The sequence below is a fragment of the Perca flavescens genome, chromosome 19 (assembly GCF_004354835.1).
Source record: "Perca flavescens isolate YP-PL-M2 chromosome 19, PFLA_1.0, whole genome shotgun sequence".
Classification (NCBI taxonomy): domain Eukaryota; kingdom Metazoa; phylum Chordata; class Actinopteri; order Perciformes; family Percidae; genus Perca; species Perca flavescens.
This window is the reverse complement of record NC_041349.1, coordinates 9,359,857-9,372,356: the sequence shown is the minus strand read 5'-3', so window position 1 is coordinate 9,372,356 and position 12,500 is coordinate 9,359,857. Positions and strand designations below refer to the sequence as shown.

The following is a 12,500-nucleotide window of genomic DNA, read 5'->3' as shown; positions in this document are numbered from 1 at the left end:
TTAGTCTCGTCTTTTTTTGTCAACAATAAAGCATGTTAATTTAGTCTTAGTCAGCGTTTTTGGACATTGGCGCAGTCTCGTCATCGTCTCGTCTTAGTCATGGAAAAAAAGGTAGTTGACGATAGGGCTGCCACCTCTTAGTCGATTAGTCGACTAATCGGTCGTTTTGGTCTTAGTCGACTAAGATTTCTTTAGTCGATTAGTCATTTTTTATGCTTATTCATGCTTAATTACTTATTTATACTACATTTATATCGTGCTTTTCTAGTCTTAACCACCTCTCAAAGTGCACAGCTGCGTCAATTAAATCAACTAATCGATTAGTCGACTAAGAATTTCTGTAAAACTGAGTTTCTCCACAATTAATCCTGCAAAAGCACCACTTTTAAATCTTGTGTTTACCATAAATGTGCTCAGAAGTTTCTTGGAAATAAGTAATTAAGCATGAATAAGCATAAAAAATGACTAATCGACTAAAGAAATCTTAGTCGACTAAGACCAAAACGACTGATTAGTCGACTAATCGACTAAGAGGTGGCAGCCCTAGTATTTTCATTTAAAATTGTTTTTAGGCTATATGCATTACACAAAAGGCAAAGAAAATATAAAACACGTGTACCTACTTTGTGGCCATTTTCGCGGTTTTGTTTTTAATCTTTTGCGCGGTTGAAGATGCATCTTGGTTGCTTAGTAATAATCCTAGTCTCTGTCAGAGAAACGTAACTAGTGGTCTCGAGTAACAAGTGTGGGCATTAAGGTGGTAAGTGGGCAGAAGAGAGCTAGAGAAAGAGGAAGCAGACGTGTTGTAGATGTAACCTGAGCAGAGTTAGTGGTTAGTCATGTTATAATGTCGGCCCTGGAGGTAACGAGTCTGACCACGGTCGGAAACGAAGCGACCAGGAGAGGTTAAACACATCGAACATTTTAACAGCTTATTAATGTGAGCTTGTTGCCCCGTACGCGCTGATGTGCTCATCCGTTAAGTTAAGTTAGGCTATAGGACTTACAGTTCTCAAGGATCCACACATGCCATCTCAACCGGGTCCTCCGGACAGCCTGTCTCTTTTTTTTCTTTTTCCCTTTTCTCCGAGTGGCATGCACGCCCACTCGCGTTGTGAAGCGCGTGTCCGCGCTATTCTGCGACTCCATAACAGACGGCTTTTTGCTGATACCGTGGCGGGAGAAATCTAACCGTGGCGGACCGCCACTTGCCAATCAACATAGAGGAAACACTGGGCTTATATGCATCTTCAGAGTGACCGCACACACGCACTTGGCTATATTATGACGCTACAGCTCTTACAGGCAATCTGATACACATGAAGACAATCAAAGATCCCTGTACGACTTCCCCAACAGATCCCGTGTCTCTGGACGGAGACCAGTGAAGGATATTAGAAGTCTCTTTTCCGGTGATCTCTTGCTTTACTGAGCAGCCTCCAACTGAGCTTGTAGACGTAGATGTGACGTGAGCAACGTGTCTGAAAGTTGTAAGTCTTCTGGTAGCTGTGCCGAGAGAAATCTCAATCATTCCCAATCTTACAGAGACGGAGAGTGTAGGTATATGTAAGGAGATAACATAAACACAGGCTAATTACTGATCACTAACATGCTAGTTAACATTAGTAATTAAACCTAAACAGCTCATGTAAGTCCAAACTGCCTGTGAGCTTCTCCTGTACTATACGGTAATTCCTCTACTGTGTGACAGTAAGTCTCGTGGTTATGACACAATCGTTAGCCTATTTTTATAAAAGCGTCAGCTACGGAGCCATAACGTGAGCTACAAGGTAATGGAGCCTTTTATACATTGTTGTGTTTCTTTAGAAATAAACAATGGACAAATAGTCTTTAAACGCTTCAGGTGTAAAGTTATTCGCTGTCAAAGTGACGTCAAAATGAATGGGAGTCAATGGGATGCTAACGGTGAGGTGATATTGTTGTAGCATCAAAATGGCGCCATAGGAGGTTCGAGTTCTGAAGCGAAGCTTACCCCCCTTGGTGGTAGATGCTCCATATTCATGCTCGATCTTGAAATACGGTAGCCGGTAAGGGACATACAGGACATACTGCTTCGCCTTTCGCGTTTTCGCTGTCACATGATGAACTCACAGCTGCTGCTAAGGCTGCTAATGCTGCTAACGGGTATCGTAGCTTCCCGGCCGCGGTGGCAAGTTTGAAGAAGGAAAACATGGAGGACCACATGTATTCAAAATCCAAAATTTCAGGAACAGGAGACTACTTCTTCTTCTTTGCCCAGATAAAAGAAAATGGATATCGTGAGCTTAGAATTATAAGGTTCTATCTCCACTTTTGGCCGAAATTGAGTTTTTGACATAATCTGATCCCTTAGGTGTTTATTAATGCCTGTGTGGTGTTATTTTTGTAAAAAAATATTTTCTTAGTTAGTTATTAATAAAATAAAAAGGTCCCATCTCACAAAATAGCTGGGATGTAAAAACTTTGATGTTCAATATCTCAGAACTACCCTAAACGGAGATAGAACTTTTTTTAAGCTCATTCTAAGATCACGATATTGCAAAGAGCAAGAGACCGGCTTTTTGAAGCCTAAAGGCTACCGTAGCTGTAATACGTACTTTGAACTGCGTGGTGCGAGAGAGTTGACTGCGATATACGATCTCAACGCTAGACGTGGAGAAATTCCCACACATCGGATCTTTTTAAAATATCTCAACTACTACTAGACAGGTTTTCCATGAAGTTCCATGAACACTTTCCCTCTGGTGCCACCATGAGGTTGACATTTGTGGTTTTTGAGTCAAATATCTCAACAACTATTCGATGGATTTCCGTGAAATTTGACACCAGTGTCCGTGGAGCCGTGAGGACGACTCTCACAGATTTTTGGGGATCCTTGACTTCCCCTCTAGCGCCACCAACGGGTCCAAAATCTTTTACTCACCTCGTGAAATATCTCAGTATTTTCTTTTATTGACTAGCGCTGAATTTGGTGGCAACGTTTAGGGAGTCACTAACTCTTGTGTGTGTGTGTGTGTGTGTGTGTGTGTGTGTGTGAGAGAGAGACGGATGCTTTGTGGTTTCATTCACGTCATTCTTTCATTTCCTCTCTCCACTGCTCTATATCTTCTCTCTGTCTCTCTATCTCTTTGTGTGTGTCTCTGTGTGTGTGTGTGTGTGTGTGTGTGTGTGTGTGTGTGTGTGTGTGTGTGTGTGTGTGTCTCTCTCTCTCTCTCTCTCTCTCTCTCTCTCTCTCTCTCTCTCTCTCTCTCTCTCTCTCTCTGTGTGTGTGTCTCTCTCTCTGTCTTTCTCTCTTTCTGTCTGTCTGTCTGTAGACGCTGCACATGTAAGATATGTTTTTTTTTAATTAAACTTTATCGGTGTGGCTGAAGCCGACAAAGACAGACATGAAATAATATCTCTATCTTCTTGTTTCTCCAACGCTCTTCTGTCTTTAGTCCTCTCTTCTTTGTCACCTTCTCGACTTCCTCCACCCACCTCTCTCTCTCTCTCTCTCTCGCTCTTGCTCTCTTTAGGTCTCTGTTGCTCACACACTGCAAGGTTTCCGACCTGTGTGGCATCACATCAGCCCCCGCGATGCACACTGATGGCGGAGAAATCAACGCTGGCCCTTAAAAACCTGATCTGAAGAAGAGATAGAACTAGAAGGAGGGAGGGAGGAAGAGCTGACAAGGAAGACGAAGAGACGCAAAGACGGTCGATCATGATTCAGTCAAGTAAGTACTTTCTTTTTTACCTACAATCTCTGCAGATTAAACGCGTAATAATTCAACTTGATCTGACTGGAGCCACTTTGAGGAGAAATGTTGGAAGCAGCAGCAGCAGGATTTAACAAACGATGTTAAAGACTGAGTTATATTTCAGCTCCGTACCGCTGCGAAAAGAAGGAAAATAAAACTACAAACCGTAAAAGAAGAACGTGCGCAAAACACGCACCGTGAATTTATGGCAAAATAAGCAGAGTGAGACGAACGCTAGTCTACTGAAACTGTCAGTATTTTGTTCAGTGTAAGTGTAACAAAAGATAAAAGATGTATGAAAACGTAAAGGGGCGTCCGCTAGTTCAGATCCTCGTCCCCAAAATGTCGACGGTATGAACTTCTTTTCACAAAAACATCCACAGAACCTGAAACCAGCCGACAAATCTGAAACTGAAAGTCCCTTTCGGTGCGTTTTGAAACCTCCAAGATCATGTAATATATATATTTCTTTTTTTTAAAAGACAGTTTTTGGTCGATTTCAACGACGAGTCCCATCAGTTGTCGACTATTAAATCAATCAGCAACTGTTTCGATAGATTAATCGGTTTGAGTCCTATTTTTATGAATAAAAAGTACAACTTCTGTGATGTCAGCTTTGTTAAATGTGAATATTGTTCTAGTTTCTTCTCTCCTCTGTGACAGTAAACTGAATATCTTTGAGTTGGGGACAAGAAAAAGACATTTGAGGACGTCGTCTGTGGCTTTTTGGGGGAACACTGATCCTCATTTTTCACCATTTTCTGACATTTTATAAACGCACAGACACACACACACAGACAAACACACACACAGACACATACACAGATATATACACACACACAGACACACACACAAAGACAAAGACAAACACACACACAGACACATACACAGATATACACACACACCCACGAAGACACACACACACACAAAGACAAACACACACACACATACACAGATATACACACACACCCACAAAGACACACACACACACAAGACACACACTCATATATATATATATATAACTCTTCAAAACTGTCTACATTTTTTTGTGTGTGTGTGTGTGTGTGTGTGTGTGTGTCTGGAAACTGAGGCCTAAAGCTGCAAAAATAACACCTCTGATCTGCCGAGTTCATCGAAACGTTGAGCAGCTGAGAGAGAAGTTTCAGTTCTGTTTCTGGCGCAGCCGCAAAGGGAAGGTTAACCAGACACAGATTGAAGGCCTAGTCCGCACGTTACACTAGAGGACGGATACCCGAATCGAGCCCGACGGGACCCAGCGGTACCCAACGGGCCACCGATCCCGACGGGCCACCGATCCCAACGGGCCGTGCCGGGTTCGGACAGATATTTAGAAATGCCATTCAGGTTCGGATCGGGCTCGGTCACATCAGCGCGATAAAGGCATTGAACATTTTACATTTAAAACCGCTTATTATATACTGTAGGTAGCCAGTGGGCCCGTTTGTTGACCGGGCCTCTTGTGCGCGCCTGTGTTAACCCTTTAGGCGCCAGGTTTTATTTTTAAAAATACTAGGTTTTGACACCTACATTTCAGAAGTCTCTGGCTTGAAAATGGTTTGTGATAGAGACAGTGTAAGTGTAAATGAAACAAATATTGAGAATGACCTAACGTTTTCTAGGGAGTACATTTTCCCATCTAATTTGCATATTATGACATCATATGGTGGCGGCCATGTAATTTCCATGAAATACCTGATATTTTGAAAGAGAGTTGAACCTATTTCATCAGATTTCCCCCCTCCCCCATCCATTTGTTATGTTGTCCACATATCACAGGGGTGGCCAACCAGTTCAGCATAAAGAGCCACAAAAAAATACGCACCATAGCAAAAAGCCACACAACACATGCACGTCCAGTCGTCCACATTATAACAGCAACCGTGACTTCCAGATCTAATGAAAGTCATAATACATAGCAGTTTTCATAGGTTTTTTTTTCTTACTTAGATTGACTCAGTGGGAAACCTGACAGTCTTTGTTATCCACAATCCTTTTTAGGTCTGGTTGTACTCTGTTGTGGCCATTCTTTCAGAAATCTGGGGCAGCTTTTATTCCTCAGGTTTCAGAATTGGTCCATAAAAACAAACTCTGCTGCATTATTTTTTATTTTAAAATAATTGGCAAATGTATTGGCAAATGCATCATTCAAATGCTTTCTTTTTAAATTTATTTTAACTTATCTGAAATGTTTGAAAAAAAAAAAAAAAAAAAAAAAAAAGTCGTGAACTAGAACTATTACTACACCACAAAACTCATGTAAACAGTAGGCGTTTTTTTTAAGTTAGGTTTTTTTTGGGGGTGGGGGGCTCACGGCAGCACCCGCTGCTCGTTGAGCACAGTAATTGTAGAGCGATACGTGCTTTCACGAGTCTCCAAACACCTCAAAAGTCTCCAATAACACCAGAAAAAGTCGCTAGTCGCTTTTGACAAAAAAAAGTTACGTTTGGATGGGATTTCCTCGAACATTTTGCATTGAAGCATGACGTATTTCTGAGCTAAGGTCTCAGTACAGGATGTCTGCCAACTAGTGGAGGGGAGTATGAATTACATATACACAACACTCTATTCGGAGAAAACAGCTGTTTGATTCAGTACCGCGTCCTGTCGCAATTTTGCGACTTTGGCGCTTAAAGGGTTAAGGTGCGCTCGTTGCCCACGTGTGCGCTGATGTGCTCATCTGTTGACGTCTCCGAATGCCCTCCTACAGTTGCTTAATCAAAGCTTGAAGGGCTTTCCACACAAACAACCGTACACGGGTCATTAGTGTTACCCCCTTTTCCACCACAAGGACGAGGTGCTGGTTCAGAGCTAGAGCCGGTTCGGAAGTTGGTTTCCACTGACGAGCCTCCAAAAGAACCGGTTAGCTTTCCCATAGAGCTAAAGAGCCGGCACAGAGCCAGGTCTAACGTCACTACCCCCTTTTCCACCACAAGGACAAGGTGCTGGTTCAGAGCTAGAGCCGGTTCGGAAGTTGGTTTCCACTGACGAGCCTCCAAAGAACCGGGTTAGCTCTCCCATAGAGCTAAAGAGCCGGCACAGAGCCAGGTCTAACGTCACTACCCCCTTTTCCACCACAAGGACAAGGTGCTGGTTCAGAGCTAGAGCCGGTTCGGAAGTTGGTTTCCACTGACGAGCCTCCAAAAGAACCGGTTAGCTTTCCCATAGAGCTAAAGAGCCGGCACAGAGCCAGGTCTAACGTCACTACCCCCTTTTCCACCACAAGGACAAGGTGCTGGTTCAGAGCTAGAGCCGTTCGGAAGTTGGTTTCCACTGACGAGCCTCCAAAAGAACCGGGTTAGCTTTCCCACAGAGCTAAAGAGCCGGCACAGAGCCAGGTCTAACGTCACTACCCCCTTTTCCACCACAAGGACAAGGTGCTGGTTCAGCGCTAGAGCAGGTTCGGAAGTTGGTTTCCACTGACGAGCCTCCAAAAGAACCGGTTAGCTTTCCCATAGAGCTAAAGAGCCGGCACAGAGCCAGGTCTAACGTCACTACCCCCTTTTCCACCACAAGGACAAGGTGCTGGTTCAGAGCTAGAGCCGGTTCGGAAGTTGGTTTCCACTGACGAGCCTCCAAAGAACCGGTTAGCTCTCCCATAGAGCTAAAGAGCCGCACAGAGCCAGGTCTAACGTCACTACCCCCTTTTCCACCACAAGGACAAGGTGCTGGTTCAGAGCTAGAGCCGGTTCGGAAGTTGGTTTCCACTGACGAGCCTCCAAAAGAACCGGTTAGCTTTCCCATAGAGCTAAAGAGCCGGCACAGAGCCAGGTCTTACGTCACTGTAGACGTACGTCTCATCTTTCCCAGCAACGTTAGCGCTGTAGGCGGCGGCAAACACAAACCCACCATCGACAATGGCGGACGTTGCTTTGCTATCGATGTTCGTGGTTTTGCGGACCGACATCGGCGTCCAAACTCGCCCGCGTCCAACGTGTTCGCGCGGCTCGCCTTTTATAGTGCAAAAAAGCAGCTTGTTTCTTCCTCTGACCACTGCTGTTGTTGTTGTTGTTGTTGTTGTTGTTGTTTAAATCGCGTCCATCAGGTTTATCTGCTAATTCAAAACTGGCGGTTTCAATTCAATTTTATTTATAGTATCAAATCATAACATAGGTTATCTCGAGACACTTTACAGATAGAATAGGTCTAGACCACACTCTATAATTTACAAAGCCCCAACAATTCCAACAATTACAGTAATTCCCTCAAAAGCAAGCAGTGGGACAGTGGCGAGGAAAAACTCTCTCTTGGGAAGAAACCTCGGACAGACCCAGGCTCTTGGTCACAAGTTTCTGTTTGTCTTGTCGGTCACGGTAACTCCGCCCCCCCAGCCACTGACGTAAGCAGTTGTTACTTCTTGGCCCAGCGATGATTTGGTGCTACTTAAGAACCACTTTTACCGGTTCGGAGCTGGTGCTTTTGGTGGTCGAAAAAGCAAAGAACCGATTTTAAAAACTATAGGCTCTGGCTCCGAACCAGCACCAGCTCTGCCTCGGTGGAAAAAATGGGGTACCAGAGAAAAGAAAACAAGATTTGAACTGGTGTCAACGGACTAGCGCTGAAAACTACTCGACAAAAGTCTGGAGTTGACGGAAAATGCGCAGTCAAAGCCCCGGCTGTGAACGGTTTCATTTCCTGTAAGTTCTTCACAATAAAGATATTTTGGAATTTGAATGTTTTTAATTATGAAACTGCAAAATCTGGAAATGTTGGGGATTCATCAGTAGTAACGTAACGCGACTCCTATGAGCATTGTGCATTGTTACTTAGCAACAGCATTCTTTGACTAAAGCTTGTCCAATCCGTTACAAGGAATGTTTTACAATCCACCCGCCACTGTGGCTGGTATACAAGGCAAAGTCACCCCGCCACTTTGAAAAAGTACCCGCCATTGGCTGGTGGCGGGAGCTAATTTCCCACCCTGGTTACGGTAACCACCCCCCCCTCCAACCCCCCCAGCCGCAGTAAGCGGTTGTTACTTCTAGGCCCAGCGATGATTTGGTGCTACTTAAGAACCACTTTTACCGGTTCGGAGCTGGTGCTTTTGGTGGTTGAAAAAGCAAAGAACCGATTTTGAAACTACAGGCTCTGGCTCCGAACCAGCACCAGCTCTGCCATGGTGGGGAAAAGGGGGTACCAGCGAAAAGAAAACAAGATTTTAACTGGGTCGGGCTTGGACATAAATATCTTAATTCGGGCCGGGCTCGGACAGAAAAATGCGGCCCAAGCTGCACTACTTTATTTGCAGGTGTGAAAGCCATGTTGTGTTCTTAACAAATATTGCACTGCACTGTAATTTGTAATAAGGGAGCATAATGTAATTTACACTCCCTTTTACATACAAAAAAAGTCCAAAAAATACGTTGTAATATGACGTATTAATAACCGTCGACGTTGCATATATCTTTTACGTTTGCGGTTTCCGTTCTCCTCCCAGCTTTTCTGTTCGCACTGTACTAGTCGATTTAAATTCACGTTTTTTTTTTTTTTTTTTTATTTAGATGTTTGTCTCGAAACAAAACAGAATAAGATTAAAAAGGTTTATTTAAAAAAAGATATACGTTTGCATTGAAAACGGGTTGGGTGTTTTTCTTAAGAAAATAAGACCTGATAAGAACAATGCATCATATAGTAGCTATAGCTGTCAGACACAATGGAGCGGAGTAGAAGTTTAACGTTGTATAAAATGGAAATACAGTATATGAAATAAAGTAGCTCAAAATTGTACTTGACTGCTCAACGTAACTCCACCTGTGGAAGTAAATCTCACCCCAAGTTCAACAACCATTCAAATCCTCTTGATTCTCTCATGAAATGTTCAGAAATGCGACGTCGCTTTGTCCCCATTTCATCCCAAAAAAAAATCAAAAACTAATCTTAAGTTTTCAATCAGCCTGTGGACGAAAGATCGTAGCCATCGAAAGACATCAGAGAGAGAAAGAGAGCGCGTTTATTTTGGCAGAACATCACACGACGAGCATCGGTCCGCAGGTTGTGTTCGTGTGTTCGTCTTCAAACTCACACATCAAGAGAAACGGGGTGACATGCTGCACGCACACACACGCACATTTAACCCAAACGCTCAAAAAGTGATCCATGCACGCACACGGACACGTACGCACATATTGAAAAAACAAACGCTCAGAAAGCGACTCGCACACAGACAGACACACGTGCACGCACACATACACATATTTAACCCAAACGCATGCGTGGAGTTTGCGGGGGGGGGGCCAGGGGGAGCACTGCCCCCCCTGGTAGCTGAAACGGGTAATTGCATTGTTTCAAAAATGAGTGGAATAATTACTTCTGACATAACCAGATATTTTATAAATACTTTAAAAACACAAAACAACTAAATGGGGATAAGTAATGCATCTGATTTCATATACTGCTTTGGTAAAAATAATATTTTTTCAGGGCTCTGCCTCTCACCTGAGACCATTGTCGACGCAAAAAACAATAATTTGTTGCACTAGTCGGGACATCTTACCGTGCCAACGTTACAATAAAGGTTGCCTAAATGCCATGTATATAAATTTGCTGTCAGCTTACTAATTGAATGAGCGTTTTGTGTAGATTTGGACTTTGATACTTTTTATTCCACTTTTATTTAAACGGCGAAGTTCACCTCGTTCACCTGTTTGGAGCTGACTGGTGAATGGGACGCTTGTATAGGCCTTGCTGGATACACCGTGACTCTGTTTGTGAATCTACTGATCGCTGTGGATGACTTGTTTTCATGTCATTGGATTACGGCAAAATACTGATCTTTTTTCTTAACGTTTTATGGTGCGATTGCGCTTGGTTTCTGCGTTTGGAGAGGCATTTCAACAGACTGGAGGTCCAACACTGATTGTTCACTGTTAACCTAGCTACATGTTAGTTGAATTTAAGTGTCGGGGCATTCTGCCACCATCTGTCTATTGTGCTCCAACACAGCCGTGCCCACGGGCGTCAGTTTGGTTTGAAATGTGCTGGGGACAGAGACGCATCCGGAGGTACATTTCCAGAAGTGCTGGGTACAATGACGCATACGTTTTTTTCTCTTTCGCGCAGGTCAGGTTTAATGTACGTAAACGATGATCAATGATCACCAAATTTCTCTCTAATATTGCTCCTCATAACCACGGAAAACTGTCAAAAAATAGAACCCAAAGTCCAATTATTATGGACGTTATCTGACATTTAGCGTTTCTGCTTCACATTTTCAGCGGGGCAGCGGAGCAGCTGTTGGTTGACTCCCAACGGTTCTCATGGGCTTTATAAGTCCTAACATGAAAAAGCTTAACGTGGTTTAATATACCTAAACAACGATCAATCATCACCACATTTCTGGTTAGATTTTTTTGACAGTTTTCAGTGGTTATGAGGAGCAATATGAGATACATTTGGTAATCATTGATCATTGTTTAGGTACAAGCTTTTTCCTCGCCATAGCCTGTCAAGTTCTTTTGACAGGCATAAGATATGGCCATGATACATTTAGTGATCGTTGTTGAGGTACATTAAACCACGTTAACCTTTTTCACGTTAAGCAGAACAGGCAGCGTTGTGAACAGAGAAGCGTGCAGCCTGCGCAGCAGCAGAGCGGCTGTGTCTGTGCCTGCCCTGTCGCTCAAGAATTATATGTGTTATGGACTTCTTTTTTTAACTAAATTAAGCTCGAGGTTTTAAATTGTTACAATGTAAATTCAAATCTGCTTAAAAAAATAAACCTATATTTATTTTTTTGCCCCCCCTGGCTCGAATGTCAAACTCCGCCTATGCCCAAACGCTCAAAATGTTATCCATGCATGCACATACACACACACACATATTTAAAACAAACACTCAGAAAGCGACCCACACACACGCACGCACACACAGACGCACGCACACACACACACACAGACACACACGCACTCACATATTTAAAACAAACGCTCAGAAAGCGACCCACGCACACACACAGACCCACGCACACACACAGACACACGCGCACACACACTGTATGCTTGCCGACAAAGAGAGAACGAACGAGTGTTAGTTCTGTAGAAAAGGAAACTCTACTTCCTGAGAAAGACCTCCTACTCAAAACCACAACAACTGTTCAACCGAAACAACCGTGAGAGAGTCAGACAGACAGACAGACAGACAGACAGACAGACAGACAGACAGACAGACAGACAGACAGACAGACAGACAGGCAGGCAGGCAGGCAGGCAGGCAGGCAGGCAGGCAGGCAGGCAGGCAGTTTGAGTCAAGTTTGCACACCCAGCGATTGATCGATTTCCCTGTCAATCAACTTATCAGGGTTCATACGTTTTGAAAAAACCTGGAAAAGTTATGGAATTTGAAAAATGAAAATTCCAGGCCTGGAAAGGTTTTGAAAACCTAAAAAGACCCAGAAAGTTTTGGAAAAGTCGTGGAATTATTTTTAACACAACATAATAATATGTGATTACTAAATGTATTTTCAGGTCGTCTTAACCTCAGCGTTGTATTCGGGGAGCAATATTAAGAATCCCACTATGAACCACAGACATTGTCATTCATTTTATAGTTAAACCTCTGAGGGTAAACTTTAACTCTGATTTATATTCTGATTGTATAATGTCGACCGACATTTTCAGGAACACATAGTCATGGAAATTTGGCGAAACGTCATGAAAAATTCATGGAAAAAGTCATGGGAAAAGTCATGGGAAAAGTCATGGAAAAAGTCATGGAAAAAGTCATGGAAAAGTATTGGTTAAATGC

The 12,500-nt window shown here is 43.3% G+C and overlaps 1 protein-coding gene across 2 annotated transcripts in view; it reads left to right on the top strand.

Moving 5' to 3' along the window:
• Positions 1-12,500, top strand: part of txk (TXK tyrosine kinase) — a 37,023-nt gene that overhangs the window by 3,799 nt on the left and 20,724 nt on the right. The window contains exon 2 of one of the 2 annotated variants that reach the window (XM_028563961.1): positions 3,516-3,716. In XM_028563961.1, the coding sequence (XP_028419762.1) occupies positions 3,704-3,716 (13 nt within the window). In that variant the 5' untranslated portion in view covers positions 3,516-3,703. Of the gene's footprint in view, positions 1-3,437; positions 3,717-12,500 lie in introns of both variants that reach the window. The other variant, XM_028563960.1, reaches the window with a different exon arrangement.